Genomic DNA, 24,752 nt, shown 5'->3' with positions numbered 1-24,752 from the left:
CTGGGGAAACGAGACCTGCCATGACAGTTGCCCTTTCCTAACTGTAGTAGTCACAGTAAGGAGTTTTTAAACTGGTTTACAAAGTCACAGTAAGGTGTTTTTAAACTAGTTTTTAAATTGGTCCCAGCTCAAAGCAGCACTCCTCTGAAAGGTGTCAGACTTTTACGACTCGGGAAAACCACATGCACCCCAAAGCACAACGGTGGCGCTTGAACTTCTTAAGGCTTGATAGCTCCAGCTCCATAGCACAGCAAATGTCTGGCAGTTGGTGTGGTCAAGAGTTAGTTACACTGGTTTTTTTTAAATTTAATTTCAGGAACCTGATGGTAGCATTTCTTTCCTTGGGCTTTGTAACTTTGTAGAACACAACACAATAGAGAAGAGGATCACTTGGCTCGTGGAAACCGGCCACGCTGTGAAGCAGTACCAGGGCTTTTTCAGGCTGAACCTCTCATTTCTGTTGCAGCTGTTTGTTCAGAATGGAGTTACATCTCCTTGGGGCTGTGCAGGTGCTGGGGTTACAGTTTCACAAGTGGGGATGCAAAGAGCAGAAGCCAACAGCTGCCGAATTTCCATCTGCAGTGCGATTCATACTGTGCTTGTGCAGTAAGGAAGAGTTGTTGTGTTTCACGTCCATCCTATTCTTTTATCTTTTTTTTCCTTTCTCTTCCCCCCGGTTTTTCCCTTAGAAGCTAAACTTCAGCCTTATACACCACTTCTGTTTGAACTATGTCAATGAAGGGGCCAGGGCTCTGTTCATGAAGTGGAAAGAACGTTAATTTCCACATAAAGAGGAGTTTGTCTAGAACTGTTTGGAGATTTGCTCTTGCCTGTGCGGTCCCCCTTTCCTGTGCTAGAGTCTTAGCAGTTTCCCGTTTAGCCATGGATGATAACCACCCCTTTGCCATGTGTTTTTTCTTTCACTAAACTGCATTCTTAATTCAGGTGACGCTGTAGCTCTAGTGTCACCTCGGTCTTACACGGTTACGGTAGCTCAGCTGTGGTGGCATCCTGGCAAGCCCTGCGTGGGGCTCGGGGATGTCAGTCACTGCCCCTCGCTCATTCCTCATCAGCGGAGGAGCTGCCCCTCGAGCGTTTCATGGCTCCACACCTGCCCGAAGCTCCCTGCCAGATGTGACACATCCCTGCTCCCGTCAGCCTGACTCAGCTGGGTGTCACCAAATGTCTGGGATCCTATGCTCTAATGACACTGAGCTTGAGGAAGTAAATGCAAAGTACAAACCCACAAGGTGCTAGAACAAAAAATAAAATTTAAAAAAAAAAGGGGGGGGGCAGTTTGAGCAGTGTCCCTGTTATCTTGGGCTGACACATACCACACCGTGCTGCTGGGGGGTGGGGTTTGGGTTGGGTTTTTTTGCAGGGCAAGTCAGTGTTTGAAATGTTTCTTTTACTGCTGCAGCGTCGCCAGTTTAGTGAGAGCTCCAGTTGTTCCTGTCATAGACAGGACAAGTATCTGAGTAACTTAGAGATCTCATTAAACTTAAAATAATCTTAAGGGGGAGAGGTGTGTGTGTGTGGGGAAATCCTAGCTTTTCTCCCTCGCTATAACAACTTAACCTGAACACGGATAACTGATTACTCAAATGATAACTGTGCTCAGTCTAATGCCAGGTAGTTAAGGTTCCTTTTTTTTTTTCCCTAGTCATTCTCCTGACTGACAACTTTTGTAAGAACGAACAATGAAAAGCTAAAAAAAAAAAAAAAAAAAATACCCTGCATTTAACACACTGCTACTTTATGTAACTGAACATAGATGCACACATGAACACAGTCTAATAAACAATTAAATGTTTATTTGAAAAATGTTAACAGTACAAATCGGCATGGGCAGACTGGGCCTACTTAGCAATAGTATGCCAGTACTTTTGTGGAATTTTGTAGAATTTTCTTTTTTCTTTTAAGACTTCACATAGTCCGGCTGTCACAGATACAAAAAGCACATTGTTTACAAGTGCCAAAAATTTTTGAGTGGAAGGGGTCATAAAAGTGTAAAGTGCTTGAAATATAAATCTGCCTTTTTAATTTTTGTTTTGCATATATAAAATGTCAAATTGCTTGAGTAACACAAATGTTTGGTAGTGACATTTTCCTTGCAAGGCACACGCGACCCTAAGAGACCTGAAACCAGGTTGGGCAGCTCTGTTCAGGCTTGCAGGCACAGCTGATGTTTGCGATACTCCTTCGTCCTTTTCTGAAGAACGCTCTCTGGAGACTCCAGGACACCCTGAATTTCATCACCTCGCTGTTCAGGATAGCTGACCTGGTTTATCTAAGGGCGTGAAGGCAGCCAGCATCCTGTCCGAGGTGCGGAAAAGTGACTTCACAGAAGTTAAAACCAATGGTAGCCCTCAGGGTGGAAAGCTGCTTTATTTTGAAGCTTCTGAAAAGGCTGCACGTTTACGCAGAGGCACAGGAAAGCCAGCTTTGGGCCTCGGCCTGACTGTCCCTTTACCAATTCATCAACTGACTTAGTTTTCTTAGTAGGAAACAAACAAGGTATTAAGATCAAGTGCCAAATTTCAGGTCAACTAAAAATTTGTTTTCAAAAAAACAGGAACTCCAAAGTAAACGCGGCATTAAGTACATGCTTTCTCATCTAAATTATTTTTCCTGTCTGGAAGATCTGAAGGCAAGCTGATGGTAATCACAGGTACAAAGCTGACTTGATCCAGGAAAAGGATGCCTCTGAAAGGTAAGATTACCTGCCATTAGAAAACAATATACAAAACAATTCCGTGTTCTAACAATTAGATTTATTCTTAAACTCCCCAAACTTTGTTTAAATAAATGCAGCAAGTGAGTATTACCCGCATAATACCTCTTTTATGAAGCTAGAATGAAAACTTGATGGAAAACTGCTTCCAAAATGTACTAGCTGTGGTCTCAGAGGGGTCCCTTCCCCCAGTTTCTACATCTGATGCGTCAGCAGCGTAGGCTCTATATGCTCAATTTTGTAGTAGCCTAAACCTGTCTGCCGGCAGGAGCTACTTTGTCAGTCTCTCGCACCTAACTCTCTAAAACTAGCTAAAGCCTCTAGTTTATCAGTGTGCAGTAGAATGACACTAAACACTTGGGACGAGGTCCTGACTCACACCTGCAACTCTGTCTTTCACCAGATGAGACCTCCTACTCCTTCTTAGTGGTTTACAATCAAATTAAATGAACTAAACATTTACTGCTTTTTACAGGTAGTAAGAAAATTACTGTGTGGTTTTGGGTTTGTGCTTTGTTGGGGGTTTTTTAAAGCGGGGGCAGGGAGAACCATCCTTCTAGTGTTACAATTTTTTTTTAAATGCTCTGGCAAGCTGTGCACAAGCCCCATGTTCTCCCACTGGAAGAGAAATTACCGCAGGCTGGTTCCTCTGCTCTGTACTGAGCTCTGCCACGGACAGGCCATCAGACACCTTGAACAGTTCATGGGGATTAGAGTTTCTTTTCCTAGCTCTACTGAGTTCAAAGTTTCACATGTGGCCCTCTTAATCTACTTAACTGCTGTGGGGGATACAAAGTATTTCTTCATTTTTTCTGCTCCAACAAGTTAGTTACAAGAAGTACTCCAACCTGACAGCAGGCTTTGTGACGTGGCAGGGGGAAGAATGGTCTCTCTTGTCACTGCCGTTTCCAACCTGCCTGATTTTCCAATTCTCCATTTTCCTAGCTCTGTCAGAAGGACTAAGGCCACCCCTATCCCTGGGTGGATACATAAATTAACGGCACTCAGGGCCATTCAAAAGCACAGCTGGTCAGTTGCATTTGAAGACGTCAGCTGTGCTTGTAGGCGATGCAGCATGCTACGCTGTCAGTCGCTCGTCTTCAAAGAACGTATGGTTCCAAGGGTTAGGTCTTCTAGAATTGACTTGGGTTGCTTTAATATCTACCTGCTTGCCCATTCCAGCACTAAATCTACCCTGATTTCTTAGCCTGCTTCTCTGAAAAATATTAGTGTTGCTGTTAACACACCAGCTGAGAGAATAAAGTCATCCGCAGTCAATCAACTTCTGACCTTCTGCCACCAGTGCTAGCACCAATCGCTATGGCTTGTAAGTTGCCCACGTAGGTAGCTCCTCATGGAGAATTCCCATTCCAATTTGCAAAGCCAAACTTGAGGCCTTTCATAAGTACCGTAACAACTCCAACACAGTAGGAATACTAAAAGATTTAGAGTTGTCGGAATTGTTTAGTTCTAGCTTCTACCCTCCTCTCTTGGAGCTATGTTAATGGCATCTCACAATGTAGTCCTTAGAAGACTTAATAAAAGTTTGGCAGTATGACAGCCAAGCTAAAGACGTTTCCAATGAAAGATCTGCCCATGTCCCTCTGAAATGCCTATGTGTCAAAAAGTCACTTGGAACGGAAAGTTACCAGCAGCCATTTCATTGAATTGCTGCCATCATCTTCCTACAGAATGGGGCCGTTTCTTGAAAGATCTTTTTAGCTAATGTTTTGCCTTAGAGAAAAAAAAAATAGCAAAATTTACTTACTTGTTTTCACAGGAAGGGAAAATCACCTTTAAGACTTTGAGAATAAGAGCTGCGCCGACAACTCCAACTACAATGACTTCCATCAAACTAAAGAAGATGGGTAAAGATCGAAACCAGAATCTGCACAACCCTTTTCTCAAGTCTTCCACCCACTGGCACATCACCTATAAGCAAACAGGTAAAAATAAAAAGACAGGTTGCAAACCATAACAAATGCAGTTTTTGTAGCTACTGGTGAATCACATTAGTTAGTTTTAAATTTATGTGTGCTTAAACATACATAAAAGCAGGATGGAATTGATTGCCGACTCAGACCTCTTTCTTTTTGCGAAATCTGGAACAGGGTGAAGGTTTAGTTCTCTGCTCATCCTGGCAGAGTTCCCTGAAAGGAAAGGCCACTTTGGAAACTAAAGGACACTTGAACAGAGCAGGTGAGGGGTGAGCCTAGGCACAGAGAAGCTACGACACCATGGCAGTGTACAGCAGGGAAAGGGTTACTGACAGCCCAGGAGAGGGGCAGCACCTTCTCTAGCCCATCTGTAACTTTCAGCCCACTATTTTGGCCCTCCTGCCTCAGCTGAGGGTTATAAACTCTTTAGGCCACAGAGGAAGCCATCAAGCCCACCCCTGCCCAATCTGGAACTGAAACTTCTCAAGCTGTTACTGTGTTTCTTACGGCGGCAGAGACCCATGGCCCATCTCCCAGATGGGTAAGCACCTGCTTCTGAGCAGTTGGAAAAAAATCTCATGTAATTTAAAGCTAAACAAAATTTGAGAATTGTTATAAATGCTTAGCTTGGTATAATGTAAACATCACAGCTCACTCTCATGAACTATCTGTGAAGTCCGAACATTGCAGGATTTAGAAACCCATTTGATTCCTACTGGAGTTAAAAAAACACTCCATCAGTTTCTGTTAGGGGTAATTTAGGAAGGTTTTGTTTGGTTTTTTTTAAGTTTCCTAGAGTATGTCTGCAAAAGTCTGTTCTTCTCAGTGGTTGGCTGTGGGGATTTCTTGGACTTCTGTGGAAGTCAGTTATTGTCAGATTCCTCACACAATATAAAATCCTGGTCTTTAACGAACAGGAAACAGCCAAACAGCACTCTGAGAAGTCAATACTAGGTCAAGTAGGAATGGCAATTCTCTCTTCCAGAAATGAGTTATGACATATTATGTTGCTTTTTTTTCAAATCAACCATAAAGAAACAAAGAAAAAGGTCTAGGAATGTTATATACCTTCTTACCATCTTTAAATGGAAGTTGTGTTTGGTCTTTACATGAGGAAAACCCACTATCTAAATCCTAATAATCCTGTGTTTGTTTGCTTTGTTCTGTAAACATCCACAAAGAAGGAAAACATAACATTTGTATGTGTTTCTGTAGACAATACTAAAAACGTGGAAGGAAGTGTATTCTTTCAAACTGTAATACTGAACAACATTCAGCTCTATCTGCAGCATGTTACTACAACTTTTCCTCCTAAAATGTCACCAAGCTGTATGCATTTCATCTCTGGGGAAACAGGGAAAAGGACAGAGGGAGGGGAAAAAACCTGCTTCTCCTTCTTAGACCTGTTCTGAAGGTATATACTAATAATTAAAAAATGCCAAACAACAAAACTACCTTGTAAGAAGATGGAGGTTCTATCCTAAGAGGAGTCTCTGGTAACTTTCCAGGTAATGTCTCTTCATCTACTGTAGTTTCTACTTGCCGGATGAGGTACTGACTGGTAGTTTGCAGTGGATCTTGAATATCTGAAGAAGAAAAGACAGATTTAGTGGGGGGCTTGCTTTTTATTTAACTCACTATTCGGGAAAACAAAGATATGCTGCATTTCTGTACTTATGGTACAGTTCTCACACATTTACAGCAAGAACACAGAAGTCTGACTTTTCTTTTTTTTACTTGCGTAGTGAACTTGATAAGAAGCAGAGGCAGTACTGCACTGCAGCCTTTAGCTGTGCCCCTAGCTGTGAATTTCAGCTGTTGCCAGATTAAAAGGTGGTAAACTAGATCAAAACATTCATCTCCTATGAAATCCTTGAGAGTTTTTGATTAAACAAAACTGAAAGAAGATTAAGGCATCAAATAACATCTCTTGCTTTTAAGTTATTCAAGTTTAATAACATAAAACTATTCTCTGGTTTGGAAGTGACCCAGACAGGTATTTCCTCTCCAGTTTTCTCTTTCAGTCTCAGGAAAAAGGGGAAGCTTTAGAGAAATTTCTATCACACAGCACTGAGAGAGAAACTTATTCCTGTGAGATGTCTGGGTTGCAGATTTACAAGTACCAAGTGCTTCAAAGGAGAACAGATTTGAAAACAAAGTACCTAGAAGAGTTGAACTTAGGTGTTTAAAAAAAAAAAAAAAAACAAAAACCAAAACAGATAAAACAAAACATTTTCCTGTTAATGAAGAAACTGTTTCACTATGTAAATCACAGGCATAATGATGTTCTTTTACCCTTGTAAAGCAGTACATCAACTATGGATAAAAATATTACGTAACAGCTAAGAGAGATACCTTTTCCTGAGAGGTTGGGAAGTGTAAATAACATGTCGTTGTCCCTTGGGATGGAATACAGCATGCTCTCTTTCAAAGGGACAGTGTAGTTTGAATGTCTAAGTACTCTCAGGTCCTTTACTAAAATATCTATTTCTGTCACTTCTTCCTGCTGAACCTACAAGAGACGCAAACTGAGTTTAAAGTAAGAGTGAGGTAGGCTGGCAGAGAAAACCAATACATCGCAGAAAACTCCAAGCCATTAAGATTTAGACATAAGGATGTTATAACATTAATTATTATTTTTTGGTTTTACTTACCACACTTCTATAGACTATACCACATTAGAAAATATGCTGAACAAACTGAGTCCCTCTCTCCCTGCAAAAGCATATGGTCGTCACTCCATGGGCTTTTAACTAAGTCTTACATAGGTCATTACCATCCTCCTTCAGGGAGGCATTTTAGGGCATGGAAAACTCAAGTATGTAGTGAAAAAGCACTTGCAAACATTGAAAGTGTTGCTGAGGCAAGACTGACACCTCTGTTTTTACAGTAACATTGCTTTTTTTCAAAAACTGAAAGAATAGTTTTCTTCCTCCTCTTCCAGTGATGCACTGGACCCATTTCATTTAATAATCACCGCAGGTAGTGCTTATATAGAACACACTCAGCATAACTCCTGTCAATAACACATCAATAACTGCATTGTGAGGCCAAGAACTGACTGAAATCCAGACCGTTTGTGTCCATAATCCTAACTGCTACAAGGAAATATAACTACAAAAGAGGACTGCAGCATGTGATACAGTTTCACTCCTGCTTTCAGAGCCATAGGCCAACCATCGGCCTCCTTTTGCTTCAAACATGCACAGAAGAATGCAATGAAACAGATCATTACCGTCAGCTGATAGCTAATGAGAAAGATTGAAAGCTTTTGACTTAAAGGAACAAGTAAGGCAACGGCATTAGCCTTCTGTTTGTCCTTACCAGGTCCCTATGAAAACCTGACACGCATTGTGATGTCTAGTTTGAGATCTGAAATGCAACAATACTATTGGGTGACAACTGAATCAAACCAGGACATATTAGCCTACTAACAGTGGGATAAACACCTCATTAGAAACTAAGCTTCAGACCTCTCAGTGGGATTTTTCATTAACAGAGTAAAATCTTGACACGATGCAGATCCTTGTAGAAAACACTGCATGCTGAGCATGCAATTAATTAAGGATCAATGGTATTATTATCATCATTTTCCTTTAAAAAAAAATAAAGGCATCAGAACAGAAGGCAGCTTGAAAAGAGCCTGGCTACATGTAAGATGCAGACCTGTACTGAAACAAAAATTTGACAATTTTGCTAGCTTCAGCAGCTGTATCTTCTCTCCAGAACCTCTCTGGTTGGAAAAATAACTATACCTTATAGGTGATTTTGAGAACTCAGTTCTGCACTTTTCAGTCTCAGCTAGAATTGTAACCTCTCACATTCACTGGCATTTGCGCAAATACAGTTAAAATTTGGGGTTTATTTCTGTTCATCTCCAAATCCATGTGCATATTATATATTAATTAAGTATCTTACATGCAGAATATTCTAAGGCTAAGCTCTCAGGTGTCGTGGCTTTTTGCAACAAGCCCACCTGCTGTAAGACTTTGCTGCTGCAAGCTGTTCCCCATGCTATATGCTTGAAATGCTTTGTTAGCTTGGAATAAACAATGGGGGAAACCTCAGGACAAGCCCACGCCCCTTTTATTAATTTTGTACATTATTTTGTAAATGAAGTACTGCTTGTGAGTCTGAGTTTGCTTGCATAAATGAATGTGTTGAAAAAGCATGTGACAGAGTTAATGATGTTCTAACAAGCTTAAGGGAAAGTCATCCAACACTAATTATTAAAATAAGAATAGAAGCATTAAAATTTGAAGTCTCCTCATGAAAAAGCCCCGCCACTATATGGCCAACTTAGATTGGTATTACTTCCCTCAGTACTATGCTAGCTTGCATTACATTACATACTTTGTGCTCTAACCACCAGCAAGATACATGTAGACCTTTTGATCCTTGGTAACTACTTGCCTCTCCTAAATTAAAACCAAGCAGAGTGTTTGGGTTTTTTTGGTTGGGTTTTTTTTTTTTTTTACCTGTTTTCCATCAATTTCTGTCACTTCTTCCTGAATGACAATCAACTGCAAATCAGAACTGGATGCCAAAGGCCACTCATGAACCATGATGCGAACACTGACAATTCCCAGGCGCTGCTGATCGGGTGAGTTATCCAAGTTTCCGTTCTCCACTGTTAACACACAACATCACAGTTTTCAAAGAGAAACGACCCCAACCAGAAAGCAGCATACAGCCACGGGGCAAACAGTTGCAGCTCTGACACAGAAGCCCTTGCACACATAGCATCTGAATGGAAAAGTCATTACAACTACAGAGGACTGCTAGCATCAAACCAGAGATGCCTGAGCAGTTGTACGAAAATCTGTATGATGCTGATGTCCTTAATAGTTCCAGTAACTGCTGTTATAAGCAACAGGTAAAACAGATACCGTGATTTTTTTTACCAGTATATCCCCAACTCAAACTCAGAGCAGGTCTCATGATATAACACAGAAGACAACAGCAGCACTGTGTGATACCCAGATTGAGGGAGCTTGCAAACAATATTGCATCCCTACCTTTGTGGTTTGCATTTAAGCACTCTGAGCAGCACTCTTTGGCTTCAATATTGCTGCATTCTTATTTTAGTTGTCCAAAGGATTCATAAGAGTAATGCCACAGCCCAGCCAGCCACCTGTGTAAACATCTTGATTCGCACAACATTCCCCTTCCTCTCAATACAGAAACAAATATGCTCTTTTCCAGGCACGCTGCACACACTACTCAAGATGAGTGTCAGTTCCCTCACACGTGTTTTCTCTGCCCCCTTGTCCTGTTTTCGTATGTGACCATCATGCCTCAAACTCTCTTCCTACCGAAAAGCTTTCAGCTATTTCAACAACCTAATATTCCACAAGTACACAGAAAACTGCCTTTCCACCCTCGGTGTTTTTGCATAGTGTCAGTATCCTTTTCCCAGCTACCATGCCTCTACTACAGGTGAGGGCATGCTAGTACTGAAGTGCTGCAGAAGTGCAGGAGTGGAGGTGACAGATCTCTCCAGCATGCAGGACAGCAAGGCACATGAACTGAGACTGAACTGGCCCCGTTTGTAAGCCACCGTTGCTGTGTCACTTGCAGGGCCAAGCCTAACAGGAAATGTGGGGCAATGTCGGGCTAGTGTCTTCATTTACACAGTAACAACTCAGTGTGTTCATTACTTTTATGCTAGACACCTTTCTTCATAAAGCTATTTTTCTTATTTTAAATATAGAAAAATACTTTTTGTCATCATTTAGCAATATCTTCCATTGCAAAAATAAGTGGCAGAAGGAGAGGAAGAGGTTAAAGAGCAAGAGCAAGGTTCCCTATAGGTGTGAGCCAGAGCACTAACCTGGCTGCCAAATGTCTTCTGACTTACAGCAGCAAGCGTGCATTAAAGGACCAAAGCCTGAAAGATGCCAAGTAGCTGAAGCTGCCTCTGGTCCCAACCTTTCATGTGTCAGGTTGCTTAATCCCCACCACGTTCAACAGGGGTGAGAAACACCCATGCTTCCAAAATTGACATTTGTGGGAACTGCAAGTGGGGATATAGGTGCCAGGCATGATCTGACAACAGTGTCAAAATAATACCATTCAGGAGACTTTGTCTCTGTCTCTACTCTAATATTCAAGAATATTTGGCTCAAGTTTGTTTTTTACATACATTCATCAGTACCTTTTCCCTCTGTTAAGAGGTAACAAGCATCTCAATATTCCTTTAGCATTTCACAAACATTACCTGAATCTATTGTCAATGATATAGTAAGTAAATAGTACAAACATTAGTTTACAGATAAGAGAGAGGTACTGTGCTGAGGACTCAGACCCAAACACAGAGACAGAGAGTTCCAGGTTCCTAGCTCCCAGATCAAATCAGTATTTTCCTCTCCCTTTCAGATTCATGTTCATAATTGTAGTCAATGCAAGCTATACAACTATGATCTGTAAAATTAATAGGAACTACAGTGGAGTGCTCAGTATCTCTCAGAATTAGTCAATAAAATCACATCTATTTTTCTGGAGTCAATCATCTTGCAGGTAAATGACATTTTGCCATGTTTTTCTACCTGAGGATAGAAAAAATAGAAGCAATAGGAACATAATTGTCCCAGAAAGAGAGAAATTAATTACTGCTCTCCCTCTCCAGAAAAGAAATAGTGTCAAATTAATAATTGATTATGCTTGGGGAGGAAAAGTTCAAGAAACAAGGTCATGGCTCAGAGAAGCGATTTAGAAAAAGCATTAGTACTTTCTAAGTAAATGCCTTATTGTAAGCAGAGCATGACCTCAGAAACCAAGCTGGAGACTGACTGCACCTGATCCATCAAGAGACCACTCTGAACGCAACAGAAGCTTAAATCAAATGAGCATAATGGCCCTGGTTTAACTAATTATACAGTATTCTCTGTGTATCTCAAAAAAGTCACAGTACTTTCTGTTCTTTTACAAAAGGTGTAGCATTGAATCAGTGGAAAAAATAGCAGTTTCAAGATAATTCGAAATCATTAACCACTGCAGGACACTAGCAAAATGGCAGTATTCGTGGTACAATAATCTATCCTCCAGAAACTTGTCTGTCCAGTAGGTGCAAAAATTAGATAATTAAAAGATCTTCCTAACAATAATTCATACTTTTGTTACTGAATCTCTTTTTGGATATATGCCAACCAACGTAGGGACACAGCCATTAGCAGGGTGGAGTTGCATCCTTCTGTTTACATTGTCTAGCCTGTAGTGCAAAACATTCTTTTGAAAGGACAGGCATAGTCTGGATTTCAGATTAGACCATTTACATATAAGCATGTGAATGTGACTTGAGAACAAGGCAGTAAGATTTGTTTTTCCACCCATTTTAGTAGCAAAATTATCCTACCTTGGGAAATTATTTGCTTCTACAATGCTCAGGTTTGCAGGGTGAGAGAACATTGTAAACTTTGGTTACTAGATAACAGGGAAGCCAAATACCCCAGGGGGAAACACAAAAGAAGGAAAAAAAAGAAAGAGAATACTCACATATTACTGTTTGACATGTTATGTGGGCAACCCCGCTTTTCATAGGAAAATCATTCAGATATACCTGTCCATTAACATAGGTGATATTAAAAACAACCTGAGAGAGAGACAGACAGACAGAGTGAGTGCATGGTTCCTGGCCCTATGCTACAATTCTCTTCTCAGAGGACCACACTTCATACCGACTGACATCAGACAAAACAACATATTTGCATCCACATGCAGACTTTGTTTTACTGCATATTGATTCACTGAATAAATAGAAAAGCTGGACAAACCTGTCCTTTGTGAAATTCTCCACTGGTTTTCAGCATCATAACATTGACTCGGATCGTTTCCTGGAAAACAAAAGTGAGAAGAGGTGTAGGTTTCTGAGGAAACACGTAAGCCACTTCAGGCCACAGGCAGCTTTCACACACTGTCCTGACAGAATGACAACGTACAATTCCCAGAGCACATTCCCAGGCTTTCCACCCAGCAGACAGAAGAGGAATATGCTTACTTGTTTAATATAAGGGTTGGGGTTTTTTTTCCCCCCTTTTTTTAATAAAGAGGATTGATGAAAAAGAAAGACAACTGCATCCCCTTATGGATAAAGTTTGGGGTTTTTTAAAATAAGATAAAATAATAATCAAGCTAAATTCTCAGAACTTGTTTCACATGGATATAATGGAAAACAAGTCTCTCATATTAGCTGAAAAATAATAGACAACACAAGGTAAAAATCAGATCAGCTGGAAATGTTTTTTTAAGTGCTCCACTTAGTCTTCAAGGTGAAGTATAATTTAATACATGTTAGCCTATGCTAAAGAACACTTGGTTTTGTCAGTGTCAGCAGTAATCCTATTTCTTTTCTTTGGTTATCATTCCCACATTATGCCACACGGGATACCTCCAAACTCACAGCTAATGGGGATTTGCTTCCGTCTTCAAAATGCTAATTGCTGTAATTTATTGGCTCACTCATTCTGTTTTCTCCTTTCACTCTTGTAATTTCAAGGGCTCTTTTGCAGATGGGACCTTAAATCTCCCAGGCCAGCGCCCAACAAAACCTAGATAAAAAAACCAAACCTCTTTTGGACATAGCCAAAAGTAATGATTGCCACACTGTTTTTCTGAGTCTCCGCTTCAAAAATAACATTAAGCTCCCCATTTGCCTTTTGGGAGCCTTGAATGATTCTAATCCGTTTCATTTTGCCCTGGAAAATTTCTCCATACCTTCAGCATGTTCTTTAGCTCTGTGTTTGAGACGTGGTTTCACAACTAACAGCTAAAAAGTGAGTTATGTCTCAATAAAAAGTTGAACTTGCTCAGAATTTAAAATAAATAAATAAAAATTTAAATACATAAGAAATATTTTTGTTTGGGATTTTTATAAAACACTAAGTTTTTGGACAGGAAATACCTGAAATGTATATTAGCTAGCATAATATAGTCCCAATTCATGAACAGACAGCTTATGAAGTGCAACTATAATGTAAAAATAATCCTTAAACCAGCAGGTGTTAATTAGTATATGCAGGTAGCCAGAGCTGCCAGAAACTGAAAAACAACATCCAAATCTGATTCAACAGAAAATCGGGCATCTTGAGAAGCATGGTTTAAAATCTAATACAGATAACCTTTTGGTTGGAAATGACTTGTCACTGATGCTTCAGATGCATTTGTCAAATCAGTAGGAAAACTCTCTGGCCACTGAGACCAAACAGAAATCCCTTTCTCGATGCCCCTTGTAGGAAACAGATGTTTATACTGACTTTTCTTCAAAACTTAAATCCCAGCTATTCAAAGTAAATGAAAATTACCTATTTAGTTAGAGAACTGGAAGCCTATAACTGAAAATATAAACCCAATTAATAATATGATCATAGAATACAATCTATTCTGTCATCCTGTAATTTCCTCAAAATGTCTTACTTTCTTCTCTGCCAAACTTTTAGATCTTTTAGCTCTAGCATTCAGAGCTGTACCCTCAGGCCTTTTACACACTCAAACTGTTTAACAGATTACCAAAACCTTGTGTCATTACTTCCTACGTTCTTCTGTTTTCTGGGAATTCAAAAGGGACAAAAAATGGGTTTTCCAGGCAGTCTTAATAGTCCTTCAGTTTTTAAGCCTCAAATGAAATCTGAGTTCTTTTACACAGTAAGTATTTTGCAATCTTTTCTCAACATCTACAAAGTGACTCACTGAGATTACAAGAAAAAGGAAATGACTGATAGCCTCTGACTACTGAAAAATGGAAAATCCCCCCTACAGTTTCTTGGTTTTTTTTTAAAATCAAATGCCTTATTTGAAAATGAAGGGCATGGGGCAAGATAGGCATGCTCAGCAATTGAGTATTATATCTACAAAATGAGATATATATGCAATGATTAATTTTCTTCAAAACAGCTGTCAATTCTGTTGACGTAGTATCCACAAGCACTGTCATGAATTCCAGTACATACTTAAAAATTCCACACGAAGAGCACACTACGTGCTTAAGAAATTAAAATATTTCAGTGGATCACTTCTGTGCTGCCAAAGTTACAAAAAATAGATCATAGCTTGCAGACAAATAAGACAGGGTAACCGCTTGCTGCCTCTGCCACTTAAAAAGCGTGGATCTCTCCCGCACATCATCCTTCCCTCTCATTTATGCCAAGTCAGTGAGCCAATGTAGCTCATTAAATTGGCAGGAAAACTTTCCCTTTTTTTGCCAGACTATTCTTCTGCCAGTTGAACAAGCAAGGAAGAGCCAGACAAGCATGAGATGCAAGAATGCAGCTGGGAGGCAGGAGCCGGGCTACGTGTTCTGATGGCCACCGGCTGTTGGATTTGCTCTGCTGCACGGTCTGCCTGTCCTCGCAGCGTCTCCTTAGGAGATGCCCATCCTCACCATCGTCTCAGGAGATGGTGGTGCATCTCCTGAGCAGCACAGGTTCATAAAGCTACTCAATAACTAGCTGATGTAGCCACTCCACTACATCAGCTATACCTTTGCAATTTTGTGTTCACAAGCAACGAATATTCTTGCCATTCCCATGACCGGTCTGTTCCCATCAGGATCCAACAAATTCTACTGATAACCTCCCATGTTCTGTACATCCATTCTCCTGAGTTGCCATATGTTCTTGTTTTGCCTCTTCACTAAGCAGTCTCACAAGACTTGATGACAGTCTTGCTAAGAAACATTTCAACCAGATCTCAAAGTTTTGGTGCTAAAAAATAATCAGTTTTCAATTGTTCTTGCTTCAAATGTTCCTGAACTGATAAAGAAACATCCCAAGGACCAGAGGAAGATCAGCTTTTCCAGAGTCTGAATCAACTATTTTAATGTCATTCCTGACAGACTTATTTTTACAGCTCTCCAGTGACGTCCAAAAATTTCACACTCTCCTCTACTATTTACTCTAGTACTCAGCTACCTTTGACATTAAAAGTTTTCCTAATGTCTAACCTGAAGCTTCCTTGATGCAATTTATGAACAGCCCGTTTATTACTCTTCACAATATCTTCCCACGGAACATAGCAGTCCTCCAACTCAGTCTTCCTGATTTTATGCTAATGCTCCCAGTTCACGTAATCCTTCCTTGGAGGCGAGTTCCTCACTGTTGTCTTCCCGTGGCTTCCCACTGCTCTTTCCTGCAGTGCCGCACCCAAAATTCAACGGGTTCTGCTGTGGCCAACCTTCCTGACCCTACGCACCCCACGCCAAAATCTACATGAGGGCAAGAACCACAAGATTACACGCCAAACACAATAAAAAGCTGGGCAGGGGGGCTGGGTGAAGAGGAAGGGACTATTGCTCACAGGAGAGCAGAGCTCCATCCCAGCTGACCCACCTTCATCCACAGCAGGGAATGGGTGATGCACAGCATTCCCCCTGTGAACACAACCCCACTTGGTACCCCCTTGATATCCACTCATGAATAAGTGCTTGAGAGCCATACGTTGTTATTGCTTCTTAAACTGGGAGGAAAACAGACTGGGCAGGCCAACAGCTCTTGTACCATGCTTTCACGATGAAACGCCTGGCCTGACAAGCCACACTTGCTAGAAAGTCCTCCAGCGATAACTCAAATACCCATCTTTCCAATCTTAGGGGTGAAGATTCACAGACTGAAGATTCACAGGCTCTTTCAACAGAGAAAATACTTTGTTATTTTACCATAATAAAACTCACTACTTAGGGGAAAAAAAAAAAAAAGGCATCTTATGGATATATCTTATGGCTATACACATCAGTACTAAGAAAAGTAAATAATCCCACATGATTTATTTTGTGTATCAAAAGCATAGTAAGCCAATCCTGTAGTAATGACGTCACTGAGTGCAGGACATGGGTCTTATGCAGTAATCAATAATATTACACAGTCAGGTTCTGGATAAGCCTGAACTGTGAGTATAAAACTTGTTTGTATAACTTAAAACACACTTTTCAGTATTAACAATATAATGAAAGTTCACGTACATTTCAGACAGTCATGTAATTGAAAAGGTCCCGAATTCATCGGAATATTTGAGAAAGCTGCACTTTGACAGAGTCATAATCAAAGGACAGCCCCAAGAAGCAATTCAGGTCCCTAGGAATCAGGTCATGCTTCCAGCTTACCACTGACACCCATTCCATCATTCACAGCACATTATGCCTTCCTGTGCTGGCACATGCCTTCACACAAAACTCTCCAATTTACACTAAAAATGGCCGCATCATTCTTAACACTGTTGTAGGATGCAGGTGTCTCTCCTGAGATTTCCTATGATTTCTCATCACAGTTTTAGTGCTTCAGCAGTGATATTTACAGTGCTAATGGCCACAGTACTTGTAAAGAGGACAGCACTTCTACCACAAATGTATGTCGTTCTATTCTAGGACAGCTAGGCAACAGCTGTAACAGTTTGGTGACATACATTACAGTGAACTACTGAACTTTTGTGAATTTGGATCAATAGAGATAAGCAGGTAGTGATCATTTTCTAATACTTTCTCTTTTACCATGTGCTGCAACAGAACCCAGGAGCGTTCACTGGGGCAGTATAATCGCAGTAGTAGCAGAAGAGCAAGATGGGGAAAAGATGGCACCAAAGAATACAAAGCAACTGGCATAAGTTAAAAAGGAATATTAATTAATTTTTAAAGACTCCCCATACCAGTGCCACACAAAGCTACAGAGAACATTTCGCCCCATCTTCGTCTTTTATGAAAAATGCCGCACAGGACAAAGCTGCTGGGTGTAATCACACAGGAACTTCAAACAGACCTGATGACAGAATCACAGAAAAACTTCTTCCGTGGGCAGTGGGTCCTTGACGGGGTGCACCACACAGGTTCTCCCAGTACAGGGTAACTGTTATGTCCTACACAACTGCATTAGTCACAAAAACCCCATCTAGATTCAGCCGCTAGCAGCCAACCCACTTAAAACACAGCTGTTCTCTATTGAGGCTCTCCAAACAAGGCTCTTTCTGCACTAGAAGGCCTGTGGGAAGCGGAGCAGGCAGCCTGAGGAACAGATGGCATAGTGCCTTGCAAGATGGCCAGCTGTACGGAGACCTGGAAGACAGACAATCCCCTCACAGCAATTACGCAGGCGCTTTTGGGATATTCTGTTTGCGACAGGAAAATATAAAGTCCAATGAAGGCTGCCAAACAGATAAGAAACAAACAAAACTAATAACTTGTTTCTAAATCTGAAAAGAGATTATGGGGAAAAAGTGTTTGATAAGACAAACAAAACTACCACTCAAACTCATAGCATTTGAGTCTTGGCAGTTCCATGGACAACTGGCTCTGAGTAGTGTAACTGTATATTTTCAATCCAGGGCTCTGATCTGAGCTTCTCACAATTCTTTCATCAGACTCAAAACAGAACTATGTTGCAGGATGAATCTTAACTGCATTCAGGCATAACTGAGTTAAGAAATAATCGTGGTACGTTTGACATGACAAGATTGACTTGACAAGTTTTTCAGGATGATAATTAGTCCCTCACATTTTACAAAATTTTAGTACAAAATCTGCTCCAATAAGGTTTGGCATTATTAAACTGCATGACAATATTTGGTGTAAGATAATGAAATCCAGTATTTGCTTAAGTAAATAAAGATGAACTGTCTTTATCTAACACAATGCCTTTGCTTTACTTTTTCTTTTCTGAACAAGCACGCTTATATTCCTTCCTTGCTTTGTGATGATTCTTAGTATAATATTGCTTATCCTTTAATTTGCCCTACATATGTTGCTAGAATTAATCACCTTTGCTTTCTCCCTATTAAACCAACTCATACTATGAATATTTTATCAGGAGTTTTAAAGGTGAATACTTAGTCTCACATCACCGGGACATGGTTGCATCATACTGCTTTAATTTAATCAAATATACATGGAAAGATGATGTCAGATCTTTCAAGCATAAAGTTCAGAACATGTGCCAGGCTGTTAATAGAGAAACTGGCATACAGCAGTGAAAGAAACATTTCAGCATGTCACTACTGACAAGTTCCTTCTTTGATTAAAATACATTGCACCCACTGCATACATACTCAAATGGCTGACATAGCGAAGATTACTTTCTTCTGTTGTGAAACAATCCATCCATACAGAGGTTTCTTGCAGCCAACAAATAATCTGAAAACAACGTTTTTCGGGCAACTAAACTAAAATTAAAAAAAGTCCGATAGGCAAGTGTGCCATTTAGAAAGAACACTGCTAAACCTAAATTATCAAGAGGCAAACAGAGTAAGCAAACAACAGAGCATTAGCATTCGGCCCACTGTGCTTTTAGCCAGCTCCTATCAGCACATTAAAAAAAAACCAAACAAACTCCGAAACACAAAACCTAGTTCTTGACCTTGCACCAGAAAAACACATTACTTTAGTGCGTAGGCCAGTTGTCTTATTGCATCATTCCCTGCCTTTTTTTTTTTTTTTTTTTTACTTTTTAAACTTTGTCTAATATCAATCAGTCTGTAATCCAGTTTTGCTCATCCAAATTTCAGGAAGAGAAAGAAAAATCAACACACACATGCAAATGTTTTTAAAAAAAAAAAAAAAATAGTCCAGATTTCAAAACAGCTTATTTAAGAAACTCCAAGTATTGCACAACAATGGAGGCGTACACGTTCTGGAGCTGAACAAAAGCATTTCAGCCTTATGAAACGTTATTCCAGTCTTTCAAGGTTTTTCCTCAGTCCTTCCATTATGGTTTCTGGAACATCATGGCCATCAACTTGGACGTAAACTTCAATACCACGTACAAGAATTACAAAATGTGAAGCTATCAGTTGTATGCTGCCAGTGGGCTCACAGAATTGTAGAGTGCACAGCAGTATCCCGTCAAAGAAAAGCTGAACACGTTGATGCTGCCTGCTCCCAGCCAGTCTGCAGTCCCAAGCCATTCTGAGGAAAGACCACGATTATTCTGACCCCATCGCCCACTGTCATAAAGCTTGTGGCTTCTGAAGCCAACCTGACAGCGCAGCATTCCCACTCTGCCTATTCCAGATGCCTAGGCACTTCTGTTCCTATCAGGTTACCATAAACCAGCTCATGCTCAAAACCCAGCAATTCTTCTACTCAAAACTTTCTCGAGATGCATTGTTCCTTCTACATCAAAAATTATCCCGTATGGACAAAAAGTAGTAGTGCAGGAGGAAACACAAGTTTTTACCTTTTTGAGATTTAAAAAGAAAGACTACTGAAGTAAAAATGTGTATGTTCCCTTTTTGACTCTTAAAAGAGCTTTTCTGCATATACTTATGCCACCACACCAGTATAAAGCTAAAAAAAGTGCTGACACTTCCAACTAGCAAAAACTGAGCTGACGGACCACCAGAAGTACGGCACAAATGGACAAACTCAACCCCACAAACGGCACAGCTATGCCCATGAGGCATTACATCCCAATAACTAAGTCAAGCCCTACTAGCACTCTAGAACATACCTATTCTGTTTCTGACCCCAAGCTGGTTTCCACGGGACCGCTCCGGCACCCCGTGCTGTGCTCACTCACGCTTTCAGATCCAGAGATAGCACGCGCAGATGTGCCACTGTATCTTGTACAATTGCCAGCTGTGACAACCTTAACACTATTAAGTTGAAGTTCTGGTGTGAAAGTGCGATAGTTTCTGAGTGGGAGGTAAGCAAGAGCATAGGTCTATATTCCATTGCCACTTCATGTGTCTTTTTGGCAAATTCAAGCTAGCGCTCCCTTTCTCAGAGCAATATGCAAAGAGGACTGAGCTCTCTCTGCTCTCTTTAGTGCACCTGACTTCAAGCATTCATGCGCTTTCATAGGTGTCTGAAGATCTAGATCCCCGCTTTGATATCAGAGCTAAGCAGATCTCTCTTCAAGTGTTCATATAGAAAAGCAGAAGCCAGGAAGTAAGCCCAGGAATCCCGCTGTGCAACACAGGATGTGCCAGTGCGGGGCCTCTGTCAGGCTTTCTTGGAAAGGTTTTACTTAAATGAAAAAAAAAAAAAAAACCAAAAAAACAAACCACCAAACCCTCTGGAGGAAAAAAGCCATAATGAATTTACTCATGTGACAGCAACTTCACATTGGCTAGACAAGCGACTACAAACCCAACACAGCTCTTCCCTCTTTGCCATCTCACACTTCGGAGTTCATGGTTATAACAATTAGAGGATGTGTTTAGCACAGACAGAAGTACCCAGTTCTCTTCTGTAGTTCCAGAGGTCAAAGCTCACCAGTGCCACAGCACATCTCCTTATTCCCACTGAGAAGATCTCCTAAGTAGTAGGCAAAAAATTCATTCCGCTCTTTTAAAAAGCCACCAAATTTAACTTGAAACTAATCTCACCAAGATACAGCACAGGTACTGGAATGGAAAAATGGACAGCATGATGCCCTGGAACATACCAATACATCAAAACCCTTTTCTTGGTTCGATTCAAGAGTACAGAAATCACTTGGAGCAAATGCGGACCTGAGGCACTGCGTACTTCTACAGCGCTGAACTGCCAAGATGCGGGTAGACAAGCATAAAAATACAATATAAATACATCTACACTGCATGGAAGTAGCTTTCTCCCCACTCAACCTGTCAGATATTTATTTCAGCATATCAAATCCTATATAAATGAACTATTGGGGCGGGGGGGGGGGACACTACGCAGCCGGTAACGAGTTTGTGGCCGATGCATAATTTTATCCCTCTATACCATTTTTGTACCTTTCGGACCGAAGCGCAGTCGAGCAGCGGGACCGGCGCTCTCAGTCGGGGCGATTCGCCTCGGGCTGCCAAGCGCTGCGGCCGGGACACCCGCCCTCACACCCGCCACACCGCCCGCCGCGGCCACCGGCCCCGCCAGCCTGCGGCCCAGCCCGTGGCGGCCGCCCCGCCGGCCCTGCGGCCCGGACAACCCGCCCCGGCGGGGTCCGGCTGCCCCCGCGGAGGCAGGGGGAGAGGGACCGGCTCCGCCGCGCCCCGGCCCGGCCCGGCCCCGTCGGTACCTGTCCCAGCGGCAGCGGCGCGGCCGAGCCCGGCGGCGCGGCGGCCAGCAGCGGCGGCAGCAGCACCAACAGCAGCAGCTCTCGCCGTCCCAGCGCCGCCTCCATCTTGCGACCGGGGAATTAAAACAAAGTGAAACATCAACAAGCGGCAGCGGCGGCAGGGGCGGGGCCGGGAGGAAGCGGGGGAGGGCGGAGGGAGGGGGCCGGGCCGAGGAGCCCCCGGCGGTCTGCGGCAGGGGGCCGGCCCCGGCACCGCTGCCTCTGGGAGATGCCGGTTCAGGCCTTGCAGAATAACGCTACCGTTAACAGGCGATTACGGCCTTTGGAAGCACTTTGAGTAACAAGAGAGTTACCCGCATAGCTAATGCTAATAATTACTGCGCTGTATGAAATGGCCAACACGCCCTCGTCAAACCGAGCTGCTTCCTTGGCCGCGGGCCGCCTGCACGGCCAAGCCAAGGGCAAGGGCCGCCTGAGCCGGGGTGGCACCGAAAGGGTTGTCAAACACCGGCACAGGCTTGCCCAGGGAAGTGGTGGAACCTCCATCCCTGGAGGTATTTAAAAGATGGCAGACGTGGTGCCGACGGACACGGCTCAGTGGTGGACTTAGCAGCGTCAGGCTGATGGTTGGACTCGATGATCTGAAAGGTCCCTTCCAACCCAGACGATTCTGTGATTCTATATGACATGGGCTGAGCTGCGGGCGCCCCACGTCGGGAAAGGCTTCTTGAAGGCCAAAGCTGGCAGCTTTGGGGAGGGAAAGAGTCATCAGAAGGGGAGAAAGCAGAAGATGAAATGTTAAAGAGCTAGAGGTCTTCAGCACAGAGAAGAGCTAACAGAGGAAAACTTAACAGCGGCAGTCAAAACCACAGAAGTCTCGGGCAAAGAGAAAGGAAACAACCTGTATCTCCAAGTCCTCGGTGGATATGAAAATTAAAAGTGCTTTATTTGCAACAAGAAAGATTAGCAAAAACCTTTCTAACAGTAAGGGTGGCAAACATCTCAACGGCTTGTCCAGGGAGGTTTTAACAGAGCCAGGGCAGGGCAATAAATTAGCTGTCCTGCTGAAATGATTTGTAGCCCGATTTTATATTGCTCCATGACTCCCACTTGGTTGATAGCGAACATAAATCCTAAAACCCACAGAAACTCAGTATTTTATATGCAGTTTGCATTCATGAGGCACTGGTATAAGCACAAGATACAAGGCACTGGAAAATGACGCCTGAGAGAGTCATATATTGTGAAGTATATTTCATACGTATTATGTGAAAACCTCAAATATTTCATCACTAAATACATTTATTAACAGTAGTTACTACTATTTTAGAGATTAGAAAAACTAAAGTTGATTAACTGAATTCTCCGTAATCACACGAGTCAGTAATGGAAAAAGGGATAAAAACACTGACATCTTAATTTTTACCACCTCTCTTGACCATCACCTAGTTTACCTAGTTTTTCTTAGACCTGTCCTTGAGCTGTATTTTTTTTAATCCGTTGTATTTGGTAAACGAAATGAAATAGGTGAAGAGTCTGTTGACTGTGCAGTCTCACGATGCAGAAAACTACACGTTAAGTCAGCTCCCCAGCAAGACATTTTGCTGAATCTCGTAAAGGGCACATAAGAGTCTTCGGGGATATGATGGCAGCTACAAGAATGCAGCTCTTGTTGGTACTTGCAGTCATTTGCATGTGCTGGTGGGAGGAAGTTTAAATTACCTGAATTCCTAAACATGAGTTGCACTCTGTGGGTAAATAAGAGTGGGGGTTACCTCCCAATAGGACTGGTGAACCCTAGACGAGCAAAAGCAAACTATGATAGTACAGTGTTTTGTGTATTAGATTAGTGATTAAAACTTTCAGAAAATGTACTAGAGGCATAATAATTAATGGTACCAGGGTATATAAAAATACAGGGAAGCAAGGATCACTGACCTGCAGAATTTATACATTCTGTAAAGTTCAGGCTGGGTTCTCAGCTGACCTTGAGGAATTCAGAGTCTCACTGAAAAAGAACAGGAGATGAATTCCTGTTCCTTTTTGACTGTCCCCTTTTGCAAGTTTCCTGGTAAACTACCTATCAAGTCATCCTTTTCTTCCATTTTCATGTCCTTTGTTCTTTCCTTTTTCCCCCCAATCTTTTGCACTCCCTTTTCTTCAGTTGTCTTTCTTTCTTTGTTTTTATTCTCCTGAAACTTAATTAAAACTGCAAAAATTAAGTGCTAATAATGCTTTCAACATACTTGTGTTTTCCCCAAATTTCAAAGCTTTTATTAGTCTCACAGCACAACGGATATCATAACAGTTTTATTTAACACAAGTGGTTAAAATTCATAGCAATAACTAAAAAACTAGTGATCTAGTTTCAGAAGTGATCCGTCCTTGGGCAAGTCAATTACTACTTGGTGCTGGGACAGGCTGGGAGCATGAGAGGGCTTTCCCTTTTGGCCCAGACACACACCTTCTAGGCTCCTCTAGTCTACTGGTTAATGTGTCCTGACATTTGTAACTATTAAAATGGGTAACTTTTAAAAGTATTTTGTGCTAAGACTAAGACTACTGCCTGAGCTGCTGAGTGTGCCAGAAGTGCTGTATTTTGGTGGGTTTGTGTTCAAGTTGGAACTGATGTTTCTGACTTTTTAAACTCATCACAAAAAGCCATTTTTTCCTTCGAAACTGTGGGCTATTAGAAGACAAAAGGCGGTATAAAGAATAAAGAAATTATTATTTCTTTTTCTTTTTGACTACAAAGAGTGATAAAAGCCTGGCCTAAGTAAGTGGGATGCTTTCTCGCTGAAGTGCAAAGTACGAGTGCTCGAAGTAGCAAGTGAATAGTTAAAACTTCAGTCAGCACAGGCTTGCATAAAACTGATGTACTGTTTGCATCCCTCTTAAAGTTTCAGAGTAATAAATGTAAAGTGTGCCATAGTGCTTTCTTCTATCAATAACTGCCATACAGAATGGCTTAAAAACAGCTTTGAATCATTTCAGGATTGATGTACAGACTGGGAATAAGCTCACAAAACCAATACAACCCTGAGAAATGCTTGATGATAGCATAAACAGCTTTGAAAACTAGCACACTGTGGGGGCAGAATAAAACTTCCTGCAGTGCAGATCTCG

At 41.6% G+C, this 24,752-nt stretch overlaps 1 protein-coding gene across 1 annotated transcript; it reads right to left on the bottom strand.

Moving 5' to 3' along the window:
• Positions 1–1,794: 1,794 nt before the first annotated feature.
• GINM1 (glycosylated integral membrane protein 1) lies at positions 1,795–21,785 on the bottom strand. The gene is made up of 8 exons (XM_063329277.1): positions 21,627–21,785; positions 12,444–12,503; positions 12,166–12,262; positions 9,150–9,301; positions 7,027–7,183; positions 6,127–6,257; positions 4,503–4,666; positions 1,795–2,706 (listed from the first exon to the last, which is right to left on the bottom strand). The coding sequence occupies exons 1-8, from the start codon at positions 21,729–21,731 to the stop codon at positions 2,598–2,600; spliced, it is 975 nt and encodes a 324-aa protein (XP_063185347.1). The 5' UTR covers positions 21,732–21,785; the 3' UTR covers positions 1,795–2,597.
• Positions 21,786–24,752: the final 2,967 nt, after the last annotated feature.

The sequence above is a fragment of the Chroicocephalus ridibundus genome, chromosome 3, assembly GCF_963924245.1.
Source record: "Chroicocephalus ridibundus chromosome 3, bChrRid1.1, whole genome shotgun sequence".
Taxonomy (NCBI): domain Eukaryota; kingdom Metazoa; phylum Chordata; class Aves; order Charadriiformes; family Laridae; genus Chroicocephalus; species Chroicocephalus ridibundus.
Note: the sequence above shows the minus strand (reverse complement) of the source record. Positions and strands in the feature narration are given on the sequence as shown.